Below are 24947 nucleotides of genomic sequence, written 5' to 3' on the forward strand. Positions count from 1 at the left end.
AAAGGGAATGTTCCACATGCACTTGAGCAGAACGTGTATTCTGCTTTCATTAAGTTTTGATTTGATACATGTCTGTTAGATGTATTTGGTTTATGGTACTAAGTCACTATTTTCTTGTTGATCATCTGTCTAGATATTCTGTCCATTGTTGAAAGCAGGGTATTAAAGTCTCTGCTATGCTAAGTGAGATAAGCCAATCTCAAAAAAACAAAGGACGAATGATATCGCTAATAAGTGGATGATGACACATAATGGGGGGTGGTAGGGGTTAATGTTAGGGTTAGAGTTAGGGTTAGGGAGGGGGGCAAGAATGGAGAAAGGAAGGACTGTATAGAGGGGAAAAGAGGGGTGGGAGGGGGTGGGGGGGTGAGGGGAAAAATACCAGAATGAATCAAACAGCATTACCCTATGTAAATTTATGATTACACAATGGTATGCCTTACGCCATGTACAAACAGAGAAACAACATGTATCCCATTTGTTTACAATAAAAAAATAATAAAAAAAAAATAAAGTCTCTGCTATTGTAACTCAGTGGTTTAGTACGTACACAGTCCTGGGTTCCATTACCAATACCAAAAAAAAAATCGACACTGTGCTTCACGTGTTGACAGTGGTGTGTCTTTCTTAGTCATCTTTCTGTTCTATAACAATTACTTGAGAGAGTAAACTTAAAAAATAAGAAAAGTTTCTTTTGGCTCACAGTTTTAGAAATTCTTATCCATGGAAAATTGACCCCACTGCTTTGGGCCTGTGGTAAGGTAGTGTATCACAGCAGAAACATGTGCAGTGGAACAAGATGTTGACTTCATGGTGGCTGGGAAACACAAAAGAAAAAGAGGAGGAGCCGAGGGTCCCAATATCCCCTTCGGGGGCTCACCTCCAGTAACCAAACTAAACACTAGGCTTCATCTCCTAAAGTTCCACAGTCTCCCATTGGCATCACCCAACTGTGAACCAAGCCTGAAACACATGGGTCTTTGGAGGACAGTTGAGACCCAAATTATTGCAATTCTGATAAATGAACCCTTTTATTTTCTCATTCTGTCTCTCTCTTTAAATTAAGAAATAGGGTCTTGCTGTGTTAACCAGGCTTGTCCTTAACATCTGGACTCCAGTGATCCTCCTGTCTCAGCCTCTTAAGTAGCCTGAGCTACAGGCCCATTCCACTGCATTCAGTTTCTTTGTCTCTCTAACAGACTTTGACTTAATGTCCATCTTGTGTGATATTAGCATGAATACCAATGCTTCCTTTTTTTTAAATAATTTTTAGTTGTCAAGGACCTTTATTTTATTTATTATATTGTGGTGCTAAGGATCAAACTCAGTGCCTCACACATGCTAGGCAAGCTTTCTACCACTGAGTCAGAACCCTACCCCTTCCTTTGGTTTTATGTGCATGAAATATCTTTTTTCATTCTTTGTTTTCACTCAATTTGTATGTGTTCATCTAAAGTTAGTCTCTTGCAGACAACATTTATAGTTGGATCATGTTTTTTTGTTGTTTGTTGTCCTCCCCCCATCCTCCACAGCCCTTCAACCTCTGTTTGTCTCTACTTTTTGACTGAGGAGTTTAATCCATTTACATTTAAAATAATTACTGCTAAGAAAGGGCTTCTGCTATTTTGTTACTTTATTTCCGTATGCCCTACTGTTTATTGATTTTTTTTTTTCTTTACATGTACCAATTTGATTTACTTTTGTATATGTTTTCTTTCTTTTTCTGGGATCAAACCAGGGACTCATGAATGTCAGACAAGTGCTCTACCACCAAGTTTTATCTTTATCCATTTTTGTATATTTTCTAAGTGGTTGCTTGGAGATGAACAACACCCTAAACCTGTAACAATCTAGTTTGAATTGATATCTTTAATTTTGTAACATGAAGAAATTAGTTATCTTTTTGGTCCTTAACTTTTAAAAGTGCCTTAAAAATTTTTCACACCTGAATTCTCCTTTTTCCTACCTTAATTGTTGTTTCAGAAATACATGAGTACATCATCATTTCTAGTGGGATGTTTCTGTACAAAATGTAATATGTACAATTTAGTACGGAAGAGAATTTCCCAAGTAATGTTTATTGAGCTCTATTGTGTGTAGCCTTCAGATGGAATTCTTCTGTTGTTTATGAATAACATATGTTTCAAGGAGTTAGTTGCCCTAGGCAAAATGAATAGTATCTACTCCTCCTAGAAGACGTCACTGACTTAGCTTAAAGCTAATACTTCCTTGACCCTGTCTTATCACTGCCTATTCTTTTTTAATTTTTTTGGTACTGGAGATTGAACTCAGAGACACTCAACCACTGAAGCACATCCCCAGACCTATTTTGTATTTTATTTAGAGACAGGGTCTCATTGAGTTGCTCAGTGCCTCGCTGTTGCTGAGGCTGGCTTTGAACTCACAATCCTCCTGCCTCCAGCCTCTAGAGCCACTGGGATTACAGGCATGTGCCACCTTGCCAGCTATACACTGCCTATTCTGATTGATTTTCCACTATCTGCTTTTCCTCACACATTCCTTAGTACAGCTAATGCCACCATTGGAATTTACATATGTAGAAAGACAAAGGATTATCATCCTTCATTAAACAGAAATAATACTCATTTAATGATACTTGAATTTAGTTCAAAATCACCCTTATTTTGTAGAGTTTAATTGTAATAATCTTTGCATCAAAGATTCAGGCTTGTCCTTGAGTTTTTAGTTCATTCCTGATAGGATTTATTTTTATCTGTACAATGTAGGAAATCCTAGTCTCTGAATATATAAAAACAGTGAGATTCTAACATTTCTTTCTTCTCTGGACAGCCATTTACTTTTGATAATCTTTCACCTGGCTAGTTATAATTCTCTAATTAATCATAAACCATAAACTGATATTTAGGTAAAGAAGTAAAAATGACATGTCCGTACAGAGCTTTTGATCTTGCTGCCAGGTGTTTCCCACTGAAGAATTACTTGGGTCTACATATTTTCATTGGTAAATCATTTAATATGTAATGTTTGGTAAAACCCTACTCTGTTGGTACATGAAGCCTTCATTTTGTGAGGCCTGCTGAGATAGGAAGCAGTGTGGTAAGACTGGGGTTAACTGTTGTTAGAAAGGGTTAGGACTCAGTGGGAAAAGGACAGGCACTCCTTTGTTTAGTATTATCTGGAAGAGAAAAGGAAGAATGTATGATGCCAGAGGCAGTTGGGAGAAAAAAGAAACAGAATGGAAATGTGATAGGGTTAAAATTTAGAAAGTTGCACTCTTTTTAATTTAGTGTTTGTTGTCCTTTTACATTAAATCCTGTCAGTAAACTATCTCCAGAGTGTCTGAACACAAAAATGGTAAAGATGAAGTATTTAAGAAACCACTGTTATTATGTTTAACCTCTATGGTTGGCCTATAATGTGTTCCATATTCTATCTTGTATTGTTTAACTTTAAAAAAACATTTGGGAATTCTTTGTGTATTAAGCATGAAGTAAAATAAGTAGCACTATACATCCTTCTTCCTTAAACTATGTAATACTCTTTTGATCTAGTTAAATACCAACAATAAAAATTTAATTTAAAAAAGAATCCTGGGCATATGAAATCTCTCATTCCCAGTTATTGAATCAGCATAAGCTTGAGGATAAAGCAAAGATGGGAGTGGTGCTGTACACTGATTTCCAGGCCAGGCACTGACTGTTGAACTTAATGTTCAGTTTTTCTGCTATACAGTTGCAACCTCCAGTTGTCTGAAATACTGAGATGAGTATGTAGTACAGTGTCTTTAATATTGATTGGGAAGCCCACACAATGAACCCACCTCTAAACCTGACTATTCAGGAGGCTGAGGCAGGAGGATTGCAAGTTCGAGGCTAGCCTGGGTAACTTAGAGAAACCCTGTCTCCAAATAAAAAAATAATTAAAAAAAAAATCACTGGGGATGCAATTAGTGGTAGAGTGCTTGCCTAGCAAGTGCAAAACCCTGGGTTCTATCCCCAGTGCAGCAAAAAAAAAAAGAAGAAAAAAAAATCAGAAAAAATTCCTGTACTCCTCCCTACCCACCCCTGTTCCCCAGCAAACCACACACAGGTCTGTGCATTACAGAGGACAGATAGGTAAAGAAAACTAGAAAATACTTAGACTGGAAAGCAGAGATTCACACTTCATATCAGAATAAATGGGACATTTAAAATTTTATCATTTTATGAAAAATTAAGACAATTATACTTCTGTGTGACTCATTATAGATTATACATTTATTTTCTTTGACTACAGTTTCTGTCTAAATTCATACCTTAAGGGAATTCTCAAACAGGGCTTCAGGATTCTAATATTTGTCACTTGTCTTATGTTGTATTTTGATAGAAGTTGTATTCATTTGTTAAGGGTAGACTAACCAGAGTGGATAACTTTCATCTTTGGTTTAGTTTTCAGTGGGGGATTGTTTCTTGCTTTTCTTGCCTTTGTCTTCATAGGCCTAAGATTTAATTACTTATATTAAGGTCTGCTGAGATCGACAATAATTTAACTAAAAAGATTTAAATTATAGGTAAATGGTATACTCTCTTGCATTCTTCTTCCTGTAGTTGGCTTAATTGCTTACCCCTGCTCCCAATGAGGTTTAGTAGAATTTCTCTTTGAAATGTAAATGTTAGATCATCTCTCAAATTTTAAGGATGATTAAGATTCCTGGTTTTTATTTGTTTGTTTTGTTAAGTTTACTTATCATAAACAAAAATAATACCTGAAAATTTAGCTCCCTATATGTGTTGATGTTACTGTCTTACCTGAATTATAACCATAGCTAATGTAGAATGCATTGCCCAAGATCATCATAAAAACTTTTTTTTTCAGACAAGTGAAAATTATATCCTGTCTAGTGATACTCGGTCCACAGCTCAAATTTCTTGAAAAGCTGGATCTATTGGAGAAACAGAGAAAAGATTTAGAAGAAAGAGAAATGTTACTTAAGGCAGCCAAGGTAAGGGCCTACATGATTCATGAGTGAACAGGCCTGTCAGTGAGGTCAGAATTGGCTTTATCATTGGTTGACTGTCTTGGCTTTATTAAGCCTTTAGATTTCTCTGGAGGATTTCTTAAAATGAAATTAGTAATGGTATGTCTCACAGCCAGGATGGTGTGGTACAGTGGCTTTCAGTTAATTTAGTTCAATGAGTCATAATCTTTTGTCTCTTCACTTTCATTTCCTGAGAGTCAGGCATCATGCCTACCTACCCACCCACCCCAGCTCCCAGGTAAAATTGTTTTGTAAAAGTTTAGGATAAGATTTGATATGTGCCAAGTTAGAGTTCAGGAAATAAAATTTAGAAAGTAGACAGAAACATTATGAATAAAATTAGGAATAATTTAGATTATATGAACTAAAATATAAGATGATTGGAAATGAGAGAGGAAAGAGAACATACAAGTGAGACTATATACTCACTTATTTCCTTTCTTCTTTATTTAAATGTTTCCCATGACTATTAATGCCAGATTGGGGTAAAAGTTTAATGATACTACAGTTTGCATTTTGTAGCTCCACACTTATTCATAAGCTTCAGGGCCATACAAGAAGTCTTAAAGGCTGAGCACTGAAGTCGTCATTTTTTTTTTTTTTTTTTGAAGCACCTTAGTTTTGATTTCTAGTTTTCTTGGAAACCTCCCTTTTAGAGTATTTGTTCCTAATTATGTACCAATTGCTTTTTTCTTTGTTTTGTTTTTGTGATACTGGGGATTTAACTCAGGAGCACTACATCTTAAATTTGTGACCCTCTTCCTGCCTCAGCCTACCAAAACCACTGGGGTTACAGGCATGTGCCACTATGCCCAGGGTACTGATTGCTTTTTTGAAAATTAAATTGAAATAATTTCATATCTGTAGAAGAGTTGACCAGAACTGCATCCTCAGCCCCCTTTCCCATGTTTTCCCATTTAACATTTTATTGCATTTGCTTCATCTCTGTTCTTCCCCACCATGTCTAAACACACAAACACCACACACACACACACAAACACAAACTTTCATTGGTTTGTCCATGTCTGTCTGTAAAAAGTCTTAGACTTTTTTTTAAAGTCTATCCAGAGTTGTATAACTGTTGGAACTAAGTGAATTATTTTCTGAACCATTTGAAGTAGTCTTCAGATATGATATCCCATCACTCTAAACATTCTAGTATGTATTCTGTGAAAATAAGGACAGCCTCCTTTGTAACCCTCCAAGTCAGGAACTGACAATGTAACACAACTATCAATTGTGTAGACACTTGACCTAATTTCACCAGCTGTCTCCCCTGTGTCTTTTTTCTCCTTTGTTTCATTTTCCATTCAGGAACATGTATTGCATTTTGTTGTAATCTCTTTTCCCATTTGTTCAGTTAGTCTTGGTCTTTCTTGTTAATTCACGTCTTTAAACAGTATTCGAGAATGTAGGGTCTTACTTTCTGAATACAGGATGACCCTCAATCTGGATTCATCTGGTATTTCCTCATGACCAGTCATGCATTCTTGGCAGGAATGCACAGAAATGATACTACCTTCTTCTTGGCTGACCATTTCAGAAGGTAGCCTTGGTCACCTGTTTGTGTAGATGCTTCCAGTTCCCTCCATTTTAAATTGACATTTCCTCCTTTGTAGTTTTTTAGTTCTTTGTAGGAAGCTATTTAAGATGATACCAATGTTCCATTCCTCAAATCTTCCATGTATCAACCTTAGCATTCATTGTAATATCTGCCTGGATTAGTCACTTCTGTGATGGTTGCCAAATGCTAATTCTTTGTTTCTATAGCTCACTTAATGTTTTTTTAGCATTCTACTATATGAAAGAGCTCCTTTCTCCCTTGGTCATATAGTGTGGGCTTTATGAATTTCTCTGTCCATTCAATCAATCAGTTGTAATCCATTACTGTTTTTTTTTTTTTTGATACCAGGAATTGAACCCAAGGCTGCTTAACCACTGAACACATCTCCAACCCAATTTTTTAAATTTTTTATTTTGAGAAAGGTTCTTGCTGAGGCTGGCTTCACACTTGTAATCCTTCTGGCTTAGCCTCCCAAGCCACTGGAATAATAGACATGGGCTACTGTGCCTGGCACTATCATTATTTTGATATTCAAATTGCTTGAGTGGGAGACCCTTTCAAACTGGCACTTTGGTCCTTTGGTACTTATTGAACTTGTCCTTACTTCTTCTCAGGGTATTCCAGGCCTAGCTTTTTACTATTTCTGACCAGCCTGAATCAACTCTTTCTGTAAGGAATTCTGTTTCTTTTTATTGAAAATAATAGTCAGGAAACCACTTATTAGATATACACTGTTCTCATTGCTTAACAGAGTGTCAGGCCATCTCATTGAAGAAATCTAGGAATTGTAGTATGTGTACCTATGTAACCAATATACGTTAGTAACTGTTCCTATATCTGTGTGTGTCTATATACAATCATGAATTCAGATGGATCCCTCCAACTGTAATCTAGTATCATAGGGTTCTTTCTATCCTTAACCTTTCCATGTTTGTAAAAACTCTCTCCAGTAGTCAGAAACTGACTGCCGTCATCCTCAATATATTTAACTCATGTCCTCAATCAATTTAGCTCTCAACTGATCAATGAACTAATCCTTCAGTGTAACTAATATAACTAATCTCTCAACTAGCCATGCTGCTGACATCTCTGTCGGTTACTGTTAATTCTTCCAGCCCCATTTCATTATCCTTCCCATTAACCACCATACCCCATTGGCTCATGCTCAGTGAGGTGCCCTGATCTTTTTGCCACCTGTATTCTTGGTCATTGGCCCATACCTGATAAGGTGTCTCAGCCTCAGCCCCAGTGCTGACCTCTGCCTTGGGAAAGGCAGGAATAGGACAAGATGTCTTCCTTGAGCCCACAAGTGCTATAAGCAAGCACTCAGCCATTGTAATGAGGTGGTTATTAGTGTTTTATTTCCAGTTTAAAGTGGGTTGTAAACAAGGTCATAAACTATTAAATACAAGTCTAGTAGTGATTATTGAATATAGGTATGATACTTTCTCTCGGTCTGTTGACTTTTCCTTTTTTTTTTTTTCTCTCACCAGACAGACTTTTAAGTGTTGGGAATGCCCCAGTTTTCAGTTCTAGGCCTTTCCCTCTCTCTCTTAATCTCTCCTAAGATTAATTTCCAATTCAGCATACATCCTGAAATTCTGGGCTCTTGCGGCTAACTGCCTGCTTCATATTGCTTCAGTGACTAATAGGCATCTCAAATTTATTATGTCCAAAAGACTCTGATTTTCTCTTCTCTCTTACAGCTTTTCTTAATTCAGTAGATGACACTCATCATTTGCCAGAGTTCAGATCAAAATCCTAGGAGTCATCTTTAGCTTCTCTCTATCTCTCTTCCACATTCAGTTCACTTCCTATTCATTTCTGAAATATATCCATGGTGATGTTTTCATAACCATTGTCACTACTGTAGCCTAAACATCTTTTATATAGACTTTTATAATACCTTTTAACTGATCTCCTTTTCCTTCTACAATCCCTTTATCAAACTATTGTGAGAATAGTGTTTTATAACAAAAACAAAAAGCTTTCAGTGGCTTCCTGTTGCATTTTAAAATAAATCGAAACCTTTTACCAGATTTGATAAGGGCCTTACATTGTCTTGTCCTTACCTCCCTTTTGCCTCAATCACTTCCTCTTTCCTCACTCAACTCTAATTACACTGGCCTTATCCCTGCCCCTTTGTTACTGGGGATTGAACCCAGGGTGCTTTACTGAAAAGCTAGATCTCAGGGCTTTTTATTTTTATTTTGAGATGGTCTCACTAACCTGCCACAGCTGATCTCGAATTTGTGATCCTCCTGCCTCAGCTTCTTGAGTAGCTGGGGATGTGCCACTACCCTGGCAGTCTCACCAACCTTTTTGTTCCTTGAGTATGCCAAGTTGTGCCTGCCAGGCACAAACTAATTAGGCATTTAAACTGAACATTGGGTTCTTTCCCCTAAATCTGCTCTTTGTTAGATCTTTGCCTTCTCAGAAAGTTGGAATTACCATCCTTTCTTGTTGCTTAGGCAAGGTCCTAATCGTCATTCTTGTTTCCTCTTATTTTCTATATCCAGCCCATCGATGGCCTGGTTGTCTTTACCTGTAAAATGTGTTTCCAGTCTAATCATTTGTCATTATATCCTTTGCTGTGATGCATTCACTTTTCTCTTACTCAGTCCCTTATCCAGAACATTTGCTTTGGAATGGTCTTCTCATTGCGCTGAGGCCTGTTACTTCAGTCATGAATCCCTACAGTGCACCCTCTACATAGCTGCAGAAGACCCCTTTGGAGTCACCTCAGGGGCATCTCCCTCTGTGCCGTAAGCCACCCTCTGGTGTCTTGTTCTTACAACTGGAATAACTCCCCTACAAGGCAACACCTGATCTCCAACCTTTCTTCCCTTCAAATTTTCTGTGTCAATCAAACATGTGGGCCTTCTCTCTATATCAGTTACACCCAAGTTGTTCCCATATAAGGCTTTAGCATTTACTGTGCTTTCTGCTTGGAATGTCCTTCCCCAGATCTTTTCATGGCTGCTTCTTTTTTTCTTATGAGACATTTACTCAAATGTCATTCCTCAGAGATAACTTCCATACTCACCTAAAGAGGTACTCACCAGTTTTATCTGTTTCTATCACATCTTTCTATTTATTTTCTTTAAAGTACTTACCAGTCTCAGCATTTTTACTCATGTGAAATGTTTTACATATCATACATCTCCAAGTCTAGAACAGTGACCCATAGTGTAATATCTGCACTATGAATAACCAGTAGCTGGTGGATGACTAATAAAGATGTAACACCCAAATGTGCCCATTTTATACTGGAGCAAAAATCATATTATACACATTATATATCATGTGTATATGCATATTTGTATATAAACATGTACACCCATTTCATTCTCTCAAGATTATAGATACAATAACAAAAGAGTCTTAGTTTGACTCAGATGAAGTTGTTATAGTAGATTGGGACTAAAATGGAGAAAAATGCATGTTTTAGGTAGAATTTAGTATAGGTAGTTAAGTGTTTGAAATTAAAATGCATGCTTAAGCCTCTTGTGCTTTCTTTTAACAATGGAAACCTTCCATCTCTGTGCTTTTCTTTAACAAAGGTATTGGTAAATTCATAAAACTATCAGTTAACTTAGTAAATAGATTACTTTTTAGTTTTTAGCTTGTTAGCTGACTTAGTTAGTGAAGGTTGAATTTGTACAGAGCAAATACTCCAGATTATAGGAGTTAAGTAACTCCATTAGGATGAATAAAAAGGATACACCTATCTCAAGCATGTTTTCTAGTGAATATATATTCCTGGTTTCAGAAATGAAGTTTATATCTTTTGTTTTATGATTAAATTATATATAACTGATAGCTTATTGTCAGTCTTCTAATGTGAAAAGTGGCATTCAGTAAGCATTTATGAACATTTACTTGTGCCTGGCATTCTAATGTGTTATAGAGAAAATACACTTAGTGAAAACATTGAAATGTATTTTCTACTTTTAAAAATTATGCTTTTAAAAGAGATTTGTTTCAAGGTGAGTGAAGTCTTGATTTTCACGGTCCTTAGAAATAATCATGTGTTCCAAAACTGCCTTGACCTGAAGATGAGCCAATGGTGATTGTTTTCATTCTTTTGAGCCAGCAGTTCTCTTTTTCTTCATGTGTACCATCCATTTTTAGTTTCCAGTGTTCCGACAAGAACGTCAGCCTCAACTGGACCTGACTGACATTGTTAGCATCATTTCAGTATAAGCTTCCTTCAGGCTAGGACGCAGCAGCCGGCCCAGATGATGAGGGGGAGAGGGCGGGAGTGCAGCTAGACTGGATTGAGGCATTGCCCCTGGAGCTAGGATTTTCAATCACAAGTGAAATGTCGTTATTAAATATTTAACGGTGACTATGGTGTTTAGATGCTCGTAATTTCTATTAAAATTTTCTTTTCCTTTGATAGAGTCGTTCCAATAAAGAAGATCCAGAACAGCTGAGATTAAAGCAGAAAGCCAAAGAGGTAGGACTTTCAAGTCACCATGCTTCTCTTTGTGTTTGAGGGAAGGTTGGCAGCTCTCTCCTAGGCAATTAGGTCAGGGTTTATTTGCTGTTGCATACCATTGCAGAAGCCTTGGGGAAGGACAGGAACTGCTAAAGGCAAGGGCAGTACTTCAAATGAGGTCAATGAGTTATGTGCTCTCTTTTTAAAATTTACTTTCAAGGCTTAGGCCTGTCTAGAAATGACTCTTTGTAACCTTCAGCAGTGAACTTGGAGGAATATAATGTGGGATTAAAAAAAGAAGAAACTTTTGAGATTTAGCATCTGGGACTGTACAATAGGCTACATTTTTCCAGGGTAATTGTTCGTTTTGTAAATTGATACTGCTTATAATTCTTTGGCTGGGAGGCGGTACTGGGATTTAGTTTTAAATGGAAAATGCCTCTGGCTTTTAATTTTCTGGGCCCAGCAGTTTTCTGTTCTGGAATGGAGCCCTTGTTTCACACCGTTCATGTTTAGCTGCAGGGGTTTAGTTTATAGCTTAGACTGGTTAAGCTTTACTCCCAGAGGCCTCTGCATAGCAACTGTAGAAATCAACAAATAAGTTCATTTATGTCTGCAGCCTCCTCTCAGTAGCTGACTTTTTACATTTCCCAATATCCATTTCCTGACTTTTCTAGCCCCAGAGAAAAAGCTCCACTAATTGGAGCTTATTTTAATTGCGCCTTAATATTGGATCTCACTGGAGTTGCCCCCAGAGCTTCTGAGAACAGAATGAAATGAAAGTACCTAAGGTTGAAGATGTGGTGTGTGTATGAGTGTGTGTGTGTACACATGCAAGTGTGTGCATGCATGAGAATTTTCACTTGACCTACAGATTCTTTTCACTCCTGAATAAATCATCAAGCCTGTTCACATTTCTGATTAAGGATCTGACAGCAGACGATAATAAAGACAATCGAGGTGTGAGACGTGTGATATGGAGCTGAAGAAATTGGTTTCTATAGTTACTTGACTGATTTCATGCAATTTTTAAGGATCTTTGTGCTAAATAAGAGTGATTTCCTGAGCAACCTTTTTTTCCTTAACTGTGCCTCTTGAACTATGAAATTTGTTGTTGCTTAACATTGCTGCACTTGGCTCCTAGGTGCCAGCAGCAGCAGGTTATTTATGAATGTTTTAAAGGCCCTTATTGTTTGGATTAATGTAGGAGCTGAGGCAAAACAATGGAATCTAGTAAGATTCTTACAATCAGGTGTTGTGTTTTCATTAACATACAGAAGGGAAATACACGAACTCTGGGTAGAGAGGTATCAGGGTTAGGACAAGGAATGCCAGAAAGGGAAAACATTAAAAGGGGTCAAACCATTTTATTTTCAATAAATATTTCTCATACTAATTTCTTTTCAGTGGAAAATTTATCTAAAAATATTAACTCGAGAAATGTACCTGTCTTTCTCATTAAGCAAACATGGCTCGATGATAGATTATTTGGAGGTGTACAACCCTATCGTTGCTCTTTGTTTTAATTAAGGACTGCTTGGATACTTACCTCACTTTCTTCTAATTGTATCCCCTTTTTGGAAGACATGTATCTGAAAACTTACCCCTTTAACCTTAAAGATCTCACCCTTTCTGTTCCTCTTCCTTCATAAACATTAGGTTAGTTTTTCCTTTGGCGTTGTTTGATTTTTTTTTTTTTTTTTGAGTGCGTTGTTGATTTTTTTGTTGTTCCTTTTTTAGTATTGTATTTAATTATTCCCTGAGGGATGAATTGGTAGACAGGATTTTTCAAAGAATATTCAGAGGGGTGAGAGAAGAATGGAGGAATTATAGATTATGTAGAGAGAAATGAGAGGGAGGAGGCGGCAGTCTATGAAAAATGGTGGACTGAGACAGACCTCATTACCCTAAGTACATGTATGATTCACGAATGGTATAAATCTACATTGTGCACAACCGTTAGAAATGAAAGATGTATTCCATTTGTGTACAATGAAACAAATTGCAGTCTGTAAAAATAAAAAAATTAAAAAAAACTATTCAAGACACAAAAAAAAACTTAAAACACTGCCTTTCTTACTGAGAATAGGTAGTAGCAACCTGTTATTTTCTCTCCCTTTGTATCTATCTCCACTTATCTTTCTTTCAAGCAACATTAAAAGAACCCAATATAATTTCTTTCCAGAGTTTCTTGAAAGTTTTCTATTGCTTCCTACTGTAAATCCTCTTTGATCAAAAAGGGAATCAAATACATTGGCTTTGGTCCAAGAACAGAGCCACTCTGTATTAGTTGCAAATGTTCAAAAGTTAAATAGTCATTTTTGTCATCCTCCTGTCCCCAGAGCCGTTAGTAACTTTAAGGTTCAAAGGACTCCCCTTCAGAATCAATTACACAGGGTTACCATATTTTATTTGATTGCATATTGTTCCTACCTTAATAGAGTTGAATTGTTGTAATTTGTAAGGTTACACACTAACCACTATCACCATGGTGTAAGCTATAATACTTTGGTTTGTTATTCTTTCCTATTTGACTATCTGGGCAGTTGTCTTCATTCACTTGTAAAGATTAGCACAGATTCCTTGATGGTGATTGATTTAGAACTGCTTTGCTTTCCCTTTTCAGGTAATCCCTCCCTATCAAGCTCATCACAGGAAACAGATTAATGCCAGTATGGAATAAATGAAGAACTCTGAAGAACTGTTTAGAGAGGTTGTAGGCTTTACTTATGCTGAAAACATTTCAGCAGTGAAATTTATCATATAGATATTAAATCACAGTCTGAATCACCTTCATAATCCACGTTTGCTTTCAGCTGTTGAGGACAAGAGTTTTGATCTTGATCCTTTCTCTTGAGGTTATTTTTCTAATACAATTTTAGAGGCTATTAAATTCTTATGCGGACTAATTGTGTTAAATTGCGCAGGTTTTAAATGAAGGTATCTAAAAATTTCTTTTTGTTCTTCCCATTGATGTCTCAGTTTTGTCATTCTCATTGGGAACCATAAAAAATAGGCTGTCTTTGGGTTTTCCTGCTCTCAGTGTATTGAAGTGGTTCTGTGGTATACTGTTATTATGGACCTGACAGGTTATCTATTTAAAAACCTCTTGTCTGACAAAATGTCTGTGGATATCCTTGTCATTCAAACATTTTATTTTAAACTTAAGTGCTATCTTTTTTCCCTAGTATATTTTTTGCCTCAATTAAAGAAATACATTCTTTCTGTCTTATAACTTTAAATTTTTAATACCCAGACTTTCAGAATTTCCATTTTGAGGGGGGGTAAGATTTTCCTAGATACCTTATCTAAAATGTAAATGCTGATATTCTTCAATTTCACCATCTAGTATGAGAAGTTTTAAATAGATTACTAATTGCTAAATTCTAATTTCAAACAAGCAAGTACATATTTTGTTTAATGCAGCTGCAGACTTGTCCAAAATGTTTGTTGTATGTCCTAGATTAACATCTAGCCCTCAGTGTTTTCCTCTCTTACCACATCATCCAAAATTCTGCAGAGCAAGCCATCTGACCTTGCAGTTCAAACATTTTGATTTCTTTCTTTGTTTTTTTTTCTTTTTTCTTTTTTTTTTTTGTGGTGGTGCTGGCGATTGAACCCAGGGCCTTGTTCTTGCATGGCAGGCACTCTACCAACTGAGCTATCTCCCCAGCCTACATCCTGATTTCTTAAACATTTGTTATCTATTTTGTGACCCTCATTTCCTTTTACATTTCTTCTTCTCTTTTGGGAAATGTGAGTTCAGTGCATCTGTGCAGAGTGAGACAAAGAATTCCTTTATTTCTCTTAATACTTACTAGCACTCCCATTTTACTTTTTAATCAGACAGTAGAAGGTGGAAAAGGGAATACAAGTCATATATCTGCTGGCACATTGGCTTTGCAGAGCAACCTGTAGGAACTGGGCAAAAGAATAAGCATTGAATGATAAAAATACATAAGAGATTAGTTAACAAGTACTGTGAAATCTTTAGGATTTTTAAGGAAATCATAGGTTATAAAAATAACTACAACTTTCCATAAACAATATAAATTGTGTAAGAAATAATGTACTGAATTATAAGGCTCATTACTGACTAGAAAAAATATATGTTTAGATATGAGAGAGGAACAGCTATTTTCAACATGAAATTTGAAAGGATACAGAGTCGGTGAAATGTGATAGTAAGCTAACCATTAACGTAGCAATTGTATTTAAACAATGTTGGTTCTGCATGGGCCAAAATTCATGGAACATTGGACAGGGCAAAACAAATTTGTCATTAAAGGTACATTCTAGCCAGGCATGGTGGTGCACACCTGCCATCCTAGGTACTCGGGATGCTAAAGTAGTAGGATCACAAGTTTGAGACCAGTATGGGCAACTTGGCAGGATTTTGACTCAGAATAAAACTTTTAAAAGAGGATGTAGCTCAGAGTTAGAATGCCCCTGGGTTCAGTCTCCATTATACAAGAAAAAACCAAGTGCATTCTAGCCATCAAATTGTGGCAGAATGGATAAGATATTCTTAAAATAAGTTATAAGAGCTTTTGTATAACATATCTGAGAAACAATAAGCAAAGCATTGATAGTCTAAGACAGTGGTTCTCAAAGTTTAGTGTGCACGAACATTATCTGGAGGACTTGTAAAAATACAGATTGGTGTGCCCACACCCAGCATTTATGATATGGTAGGTCTGGAGTAGGGCCAGAAAATTTGTTTCCAGCAAATTCCCAGATGCTGCTCTTATTGCCATTGCTATTCTACAGATCATATTTAGAACCATTTGTTGAGGAGGAGAAAGGAGGCTTTAATTTTCATTTTCCCTTGAAGTGGTCAATGAAGATTAAACAAAATGCCATGATTTGGGAATCTGAGATTTAGCACGTTTTTATTAAGTTTATTTTTATTGTAAACAAATGGGATACATATTATTCTCTGTTTATACATGAAGTAAAGGCATACCATTTTTGTAATCATACATTTACATAGGGTAATGTTGTTTGATTCATTCTGTTATTTTTTCCTTCTCCCCCACCCCTCTTTTCCCTCTATACAGTCCCTCCTTCCTCCATTCTTGCCCCCCTCCCCCCCCCCCATCATATGTCATCATCCGTTTATCAGTGAGATCATTCATCCTTTGTTTTTTTTGAGATTGGCTTATCTCACTTAGCATGATATTCTCCAATTTCATCCATTTGCCTGCAAATGCCATAATTTTATCATTCTTTATGGCTGAGTAATATTCCATTGTGTGTATGTATATATATATATATATATATATATATGTATATATATATATATATATATACCACAGTTTATTTATCCATTCATCAATTGAGGGGCATCTAGGTTGGTTCCACAATCTAGCTATTGTGAATTGAGCAGCTATGAACATTGATGTGGCTGCATCACTGTAGTATGCTGATTTTAAGGAGTGGGATAGCTGGGTCAGATGGTGGTTCTATTCAAGTTTTCTAAGGAATCTCCATACTGCTTTCCATAGTGGCTGCACTAATTTGCATCCCCACCAGCAATGTATGAGTGTACTTTTTTCCCACATCCTCTCCAACACCTATTGTTGCTTGTATTCTTGATAATTGCCATTCTAATTGGGGTGAGATGGAATCTTGGGGTAGTTTTGGTTTGCATTTCTCTTATTACTAGAGATGTTGAACATTTTTTCATGTTTGTTGATTGCTTGTAGATCTTCTTCTGTGAAGTGACTGTTCATTTCCTTAGCCCATTTGTTGATTGGGTTATTTGTATTCTTGGTGTAGAGTTTTTTGAGTTCTTTATATATTCTGGAAATTAGTACTCTATCTGAAGTATGAATGACAAAGATTTTCTCCCACTCTGTAGGCTCTCTCTTCACATTGCTGACAGTATCCTTTGCTGAGAGAAAGCTTTTTAGGTTGAATCTATCCCAGTTATTGATTCTTGCTTTTATTTCTTGTGCAATGGGAGTCCTGTTAAGGAAGTCTGATCCTAAGCCAACATGTTGAAGATTTGGACCTACTTTTTCTTCTATGAGATGAAGGGTCTGTGGTCTCATTTCAAGGTCCTTGATCCATTTTGAGTTGAGTTTTGTGCAGGGGGGACATAGGGGTTTAGTTTCATTCTGCTGCATATGGATTTCCAGTTTTCCCAGCATCATTTGTTGAAGAGGCTATCTTTTCTCCATTGCATATTTTTGGACCCTTTGTCTAGTATGAGAAAACTGTATTTATTTGTGTTTGTGTCCATGTCCTCTATTCTGTACCATTGATCTACCTGTCTATTTTGGTGCCAATACCATGCCGTATTTATTACTATTGCTTTGTAGTATAGTTGAAGATCTGGTATTGTGATACCCCTTGCCTCACTCTTCCTGCTAAGGATTGCTTTAGCTATTCTGGGTTTCTTATTCTTCCAGATGAATTTCATAATTGCTTGCTCTATTTCTGTAAGGTACGTCATAGGGATTTTAATTGGAATTGCATTGAATCTGTATAGCGCTTTTGATAGTATGGCCGTTTTGACAATATTAATTCTTCCTATCCAAGAACATGGGAGATCTTTCCAACTTCTAAGGTTTTCTTTAATTTCTTTCTTTAGTGTTCTGTAGTTTCATTGTAGAGGTCTTTCACCTCTTTTGTTAGATTGATTCCCAAGTATTTTATTTTTTTCGAGTCTATTGTGAACGGGGTAGTTTTCCTAACTTCTCTTTCTGAGGATTCATCACTTATGAATAAAAATGCATTAGATTTATGAGCATTGATCTTATAACCTGCTACTTTACTGAATTCACTTATGAGTTCTAAAAGCTTTCTGGTGGAATTTCTCGGTTCCTCTAACTATATATATAATCATGTCATCAGCAAATAGGGGCAATTTTCTTCTTTTCCTATTCGTATCCCTTTAATTTCTTTGGTCTGCCTAATTGTTCTGGCTAGAGTTTCAAGGACGATATTGAATAGAAGTGGTGAAAGAGGGCATCCCTGCCTTGTTCCAGTTAGGGGGAATGCTTTTAGTTTTTCACCATTTAGAATGATATTGGCCATGGGCTTAGCATAGATAACCTTTACAATGTAAAGGAATGTTCCCACTATCCCTATTTTTTCTAGTATTTTGAGCATGAAGGGGTGCTGTATTTTATCAAATGTTTTTTCTGCATCTATTGAAATAATCATGTGATTCTTGACTTTAAGTCTGTTGATATGGTGAATGACATTTATTGATTTCCAGATGTTGAACCAACCTTGCATCCCTGGGATAAAACCCACTTTATTAATGTTTTTTGTGGTGTTGATCTCCTTCCAAATGTTTTACTTAAACTCAGAGAAGTACTGAACACAAGGAATAAAATAATCTTCAATTACTGTTGCTTTGTAGGACATCAATTTGAATTTTAGAACCCTCTGCTTCCTAGCAGAGAGACAATGATAAGGAAAGGAAGGCTTCTGTGTCTTCATTAGCCATAAAGGAAAGTGTGAGTCTATTAAAGAGAACCTACTCAATCTGTGTAGTCTCTTTGAAACAGGGTGTTTGTTTCTGGTGTTGGTGAGCAAGCAGGCTTATATATTGCTAAACAAAGGCTAGTTGGCACATAATATATCAGAAATATGCTCTGGTTAATCTACAATTTAAAGGTTCCTGTTAAGATGAGTAAAGGCACTCCATATTGTATCTCTTACTCAGTACAGCTATAAAATCTGGCCTGAATGCATTGAGCAACTATTTGTGAGCTTTTAAATAATAGGCAGATTGGGGAAGAAGATGAGAATTCAAAAGATTGCTGAGCCTTTGGTGAGGATGTCATCCATCTACTCCCCCATTCTTCCAGATGCTGGATCAAAATGTGGACAGTCACAGAAGTGTGTGGCAAAGCCACATGTACACAACTAAAGCCCTGTGTTTTGCTCAGAGGACCAAAAAATGAGTACGAGGGAACCAAAAGTTACTGGGAAGATGGCAGAAAAAGGAGGAACTCAGGAGGAACGCCAGGACACTATTTTAAATTAATAGGCCACTCCTGAGCTACACATTTGTCCTACGTACTTCTGATGAGCTTGCTAAAGACTTGGGTTGCAGACTGACAACTGGGTAACACATATGTGGGACAGATTGAAATAGTATTGCTAAGGCTTTTAAAATTGAATGGACTTTAGAGCTACAACCGACAGAAGTCACATTGGAACCTGTGGCCTAAACCTAACTGTAGATCATATGCTAAAACACAAGTATCAACATTCTCCGAAGGATTTAAAGAAGACCCAGAGCCTCATAATAATTAAAAATATTCAGGATACAGTCCAAAATTGGTCTGTAGAGATAATTGGAATGGGCTAAAAAAACTATGGCTGAACTATCTGTCTTTAAGAACTATAATTCAAGTGTAATGATGTAGGTTGTTTAAACAATGGGAAAAATGCTTATTAGAAAAGAAGAAAGGAATCAATAATATAAGCTTTTACTGTAAGAATCTTGGAAAAGAATAGTAATATAGGCCCAAACCAAGTAGAAAGAAGCAAATAATAGAGATAAAGAGCAGAAATCTGTAATTCTTGGCGGGAAAAATGAAACTCAAAACTGGTTCTTTCATCAGCAAAATTAGTAAAGCTGTAGTAAGACTGAGGAAAAAAACAAAAACAAAACAAATCACCAGTATTAAGAATAAAAGGTGGGATATCACTACAGACCTACAGGTGTAAAAAGAATATGAAGGAAATAACAGCAAACAACTATGCATAAATGGCAACTTGGGCAACTTGATAAAAAAATACTAATTTCTTAAAAAGCACATTTTAAATCTTAACCAAGATGAAATAGTTAATGACTGTAGTTCTATAATTATTAAATAAATTGTAGTTAAAACCTAAACACAGGGAACTTTACTAAGTCCTACCAGTTAGAAGAATAAAGACCAATTCTACACAATCTAACACCTCCACTTTGTTTCATGAAGCTAGCATAACCTTGAAAACCAAAGCCAAAGAGACATGACAAAGCAGAAATATTATAAACAATATCCTTCATGAAGACATCCTCAACAACATAATCACAAATCTAATCTAACAATATATAAAAAGAAGAATGCACCTTGACCATGTAGAGTTTACACCAGAAATGGAAAGTTATTTGAATACAATCTGCTGTGTTAATTAAGAAAGAAAAAGCATGCAATTATATTAATTAATGAAGAAATACAATTGATAAAATTAAAACTCCCAATAATGGTAAACCACTCAGTATTCTAGGAATACAAGGGAGTTCCTTAATCAGTCAAAAGACAACTTTAAAAACACTACTGGTAATATTTTTTTAAAAACATTCTTTAGTTGTCTTTAGACCTTTATTTTATTTTTATGTGGTGCTGAGGATCGAACCCAGTGGCCTCACACATGCTAGGCAAGCGCTCTACCACTGAACCACAACCCCAGCCCCTGTTAATATTCTTAATGATGAAAAGTTGAATACTTCCTTCAAAGATTAGGAAAAAGACAAGATATCTTATTTTTACCACTGTTATTCAATGTTATACTGTAAGTCCTTGATAGTACAATGTGGCAAGAAAGACAAAAGGCAAATTAGACCAAGACAGAGAAGGAAAATAGCTTGTCCTTTCATTTTTTAAATATATCTTCCACAGATCAAAATGTTATCATTTTGCCAAAGACTGGTTGGTCATTTTTTTCTTTTATTGATACACTTTGGGTATTGTGTCTCATAACTCTTAACTAGACTCCAAGCTATGAATGAAGATTTTCTCCTAGAAGTGTTTTTTCCTAGAAGTTTATAGTTTTCCATTTTGAGTTAGTTTTTATGAAAGGTCTGAGGTTTAGGTCCAGATTAATTGTGTATGTGTGTGTATGTATAGTTGCCCCTACATTTGTTGAAAAGAGTGCTAGACACTAAAGTGGTAAGGATGGGTTTTATTCATAATATGCTATTGCAATAAAAAAATAAAGTGGTTCAGTTGAACTGAACCAGCCTCCGTTGATTTATATAGAAGTTACTGGGCATTTTGTTTGTTTATTTTTGTGCCATTTGTGGTTTTTTTACTTATTCTTGCTTGACAGTAGGGTGTATTTTGACATATATGCATGGAGTATGACTTATTCTAATTAGGATCCTATTCTTGTGGTTGTACATGATATGGAGTTTAGCTGGTGTGTAGTCATTTGTGAACAAAAGTTATGTCCAATTCATTCTACTGTCTTTCCTATTCCCATCTCCTCCCCCTTTCTTTCATTCCCCTTTGTCTACTCTTCTCTTCTTACCTCTCCCCTTTATTGTGTGTTAGCATCCACATATCAGAGAGAACATTTAGCCTGTGATTTTTTTGGGATTGGCTTATTTCACTTAGCATGATAGTCTCCAGTTTTATCCGTTTACGGGCAAATGCCATAATTTATGACTGAATAACATTCCAATGTGTGTGCTTACCACATTTTCTTTATCCATTAATCTGTTAAAGGGCACCTAGATTGATTTCATAGCTTAGCTATTGTGAAGTGAGCTGCTGTGAACATTTATGTGGCTTTTTAAAGGGAAAATGAGGCAAGCACTCTACCAACTGAGCTAAAGGGTGAATGTTGGGGTAGAAGGGAATAACTGGGGGTTCATTAAAGTTAGGGCAGTAAAAAACCTTTAGGTCCATTGGAAACCCATCTGAGTTTGCTAACTGGTGCTTTTTGAAGTTAGACACCTTTCCTTCCAGAGGCTGGCAACAAGGGCCTTATCTGCAGGTGTTGGCTAGAACAAATATGTAATTCTTTTGACAACCTTGAATTTTCTCAGGTAGGCCCTTTTTGCAAGAATCAGGTCATTCTAAGGATGTGACCTTGAGATGTTACAAACCATGTGGGTGTTTTGTTTAGTTCTTTTTAAACCAAGATTTAGGCTCAGTTGAGAAGTAAATTCAGAGGAACATGGGTAGAGTTTGGTCAAGAAGAGAATTTTTGTCATTTCCCAAACAAATTGTTTTCCAACCTGATAAAATCCAGTTGGCCATTTTTATACAGATCTTATTTCTGTTCTGTTCCATTAATCTGTCTGCCCCTTTGCCAGTATCACATTATTTTTATTATTATAAGCCTTATTGTAAGTCTTAAAATCGTGTTGTAATTCTTTAAATTTTGTTCTTTTTTATTTTTCAAAATCAAACTGTTTTACCTTTTCATATAAATGAACTTTGCTTTTGTTTATTTTTATGGTTTTGGATATTAAATCTACGACCTCATGCAGGCTAGGCAAGTGTCCTACTACTGAGCTATATATGTCTAACCCCCATTTAAACTTTAGAACCAACTTACCACATCTACAATACCAGTTTTATTGGATTTAAGTTAAATATGTAGACCAATTTGGAGAGAACCAAAATCTTTATAATGTTGTCTTGTAATTCAAGGATGCAGTATGTCTCTTCATTTATTTATTTCCTTTCTTTCATGATCATTTTGTGGCTTGCAGCATGCATGTTAAATTTATTTCTTAGTATTTCACTTTGGGTACAGCTATTATGAATTACATTTTTTTAAAAATTAAATTTCTAGTCATACTTTAATAGTATAAGAAATGTGATTATTGTGTGCGTTGCCTTTGCATCTTGCAGTTTTGCTAACCTCACCAATTTGTACTGGAAGGATTTTGGTTTTGTTTTGCATAGATACCTTGGGATTTTTCTGCACAGATAATCATGCCATCCTGTTTCCATGGAAGCCTCTAAGTCAGTGACTGATTCTCCTGAACTCAACTCAGTTGTTGTCATCTTCAACCATAGTTATGCCAAATCTGCAGTAATGCCTAGAACTTCCTCTTGTTCTACTTTTAAGTGTCTAGTTTCTCTTTTGTGTGCTAGCTAAGATAATATTATTTTGGAGAGAGTTTGTTACAAGTACAGGGCCAACCAGAACTATGATCACTTTCCAATTTTCTGTACTTTTGCAAAATTTTCTAAAACATTGTATGTAAAACTTAAGAAAACCAAAAATTAGTTTGTAGAGTGGAGAAAATGATTTGCTACATGGATGGGGGAATTCAAAGACTGGTCAATTTAAAAACATTTTACTCAGTATAACTATTTTGCAGTTTCCATTTCTCTACAGGGAAGGACTTAAAAATATAGTTTGATTTGTGCTGCAGGGTCAATTAACTAAATTTTTTTGTGTGTATGTGTGTCACCTAGAAGTTCTGGATTGTGGCAGCATCATACTAAAATGTATTTTTTATTAAGAAGAATTGCAGCAACAAAATATTTTACAACTTCTGAAAACACTTATTAATTATTTAAAAGAAAACTCACAGTTTAAAAGGGATTCTGTCCTGCATTTTGTGGAGCAAATGGAAAATGATTCTTAGTTTACTTTCTTTTCTTCTTTTCTTTACTTGTACCAGGGATTGAAACTAAGGGTTTAACCACTGAGCCACATCTCCAGCCCATTATATTTTTTATTTTGAGAAAGGGTCTCACTAGGTTGTTTACAGCCTCACTAAGTTGCTGAGGCTGGCTTTGAACCTGCAATCCTCCTTCCTCAGCCTCCGGAGCCTCTGGGATTACAGGCATGTCCCGCTATGTGTGGCTTTTAGTTTACTTTCTTTGGTTAGTTGTCTAAGTACATTCTGGCTACTATAACAAGATACCTTAGACTGGATAGCTTATAACTAATAGGATTTTATTTCTCAAGTTCTGGAGGCTGGGAAGTCCAAGATCAAGATGCCATCTGATTTGAAGTCTGGTGAGACCCATTCATCATAGATGCCTTGTTCTCACTGGGTTCTCACATGGTGGAAGGAGCAAGGAATCTCTCCTGGCTCTTTCATCAGGGTACTATTTCCATCTATGAATGCTCCACACACTTGAACCAGTCACCTCCTGAAGGCCCTACTTCCTAATACTGTCACCTTGGAGGTTGAGATTTCAACTTTGAGACATAGACATTCAGACCATAGCAGCTGTTTTCTATTTTATTAGAGTTTCAGTTACTTGTGGATTATTCATTATTTTTCCTAATATTCAAATAATATGAAGTTATCTTAAAGCAAGTCAGTTCCAAGGATAAAACTACACAAACTATTTCCTATTTTTATCCTACTATTATTCATTTATTTATTTTGTGGTGCTTGAGCCCAGTGGTGCTCTACCACTTATTTACATCCCCAGCCTGTTTTATTTTAAGGCAGAGTCTCACTGGGTTGCCCAGGCTGTTCTCCTTCCTCAGCCTCCAGAGTCACTGAGATTGTAGGCGTGCATCATTGTGCCTGGCTTCATCCTGTTCTTTAAAAAAAAAAAAAAAAAAAGTATTTAAATTTTGGTTAATGCTCTTTTAAAGAATATTTCTAGTGTTTCTCCATGGGTTACTTTCATTTGACTGTCTTCATCCTGTTAGAATAAGTTACTTTCAGCTGACCTCACTTTCTTGCCTCTTTTTTCCTCCACAATAGTAAGATTTCCCTGGGAATTGAACATTGTTCCTCTTTTGGAAAAACATACAGACAAATTTAATAGTATTTTACTTTTGCTTTTTCACCTTATTTTTTCAAAAATTACCTAAATAACACTTAGCTGCCTTGATGAAATGATGCCATTTCTGGCTTTTTGTAGTACATCTTTCATGCACATACTCAGAAACTATACCTTGTAGATTTGTGGATCCTTGTGGGTTAGTGTGATGAAAGCTATATATATATATATATATATAAAAGTACCACTGCAATTTTGATTTTTTATGTGAAGATAAATATAGAGTAAATCCATGATTTTTATTTGCAAATGAGGCAGCATGATATATTAAAAACATTTGTAATTAGAACACTCGGCTCCAAGTGCTGCTTCTACCAGTTATTACTTGTGTGACTTTTGTGAAGTTGTCCTAACCTCTTAGAACCTCACTGTCTCCATGTGTAAACAAAGGGTGACGTATATGTTTAATTTTCATATGTTATAGCAATTGCTTAC

General features: G+C 36.1%; 1 protein-coding gene across 1 annotated transcript in view; it reads left to right on the forward strand.

The window, feature by feature from the left end:
- Positions 1-24947, forward strand: part of Taf4b (TATA-box binding protein associated factor 4b) — a 146965-nt gene that overhangs the window by 82359 nt on the left and 39659 nt on the right. Inside the window, 3 exon segments of the mRNA XM_047525878.1 lie at positions 4837-4875; positions 4877-4963; positions 10969-11025. Coding sequence (XP_047381834.1) covers positions 4837-4875; positions 4877-4963; positions 10969-11025 — 183 coding nt within the window.

Source organism: Sciurus carolinensis, chromosome 15, assembly GCF_902686445.1.
Source record: "Sciurus carolinensis chromosome 15, mSciCar1.2, whole genome shotgun sequence".
Lineage (NCBI taxonomy): Eukaryota > Metazoa > Chordata > Mammalia > Rodentia > Sciuridae > Sciurus > Sciurus carolinensis.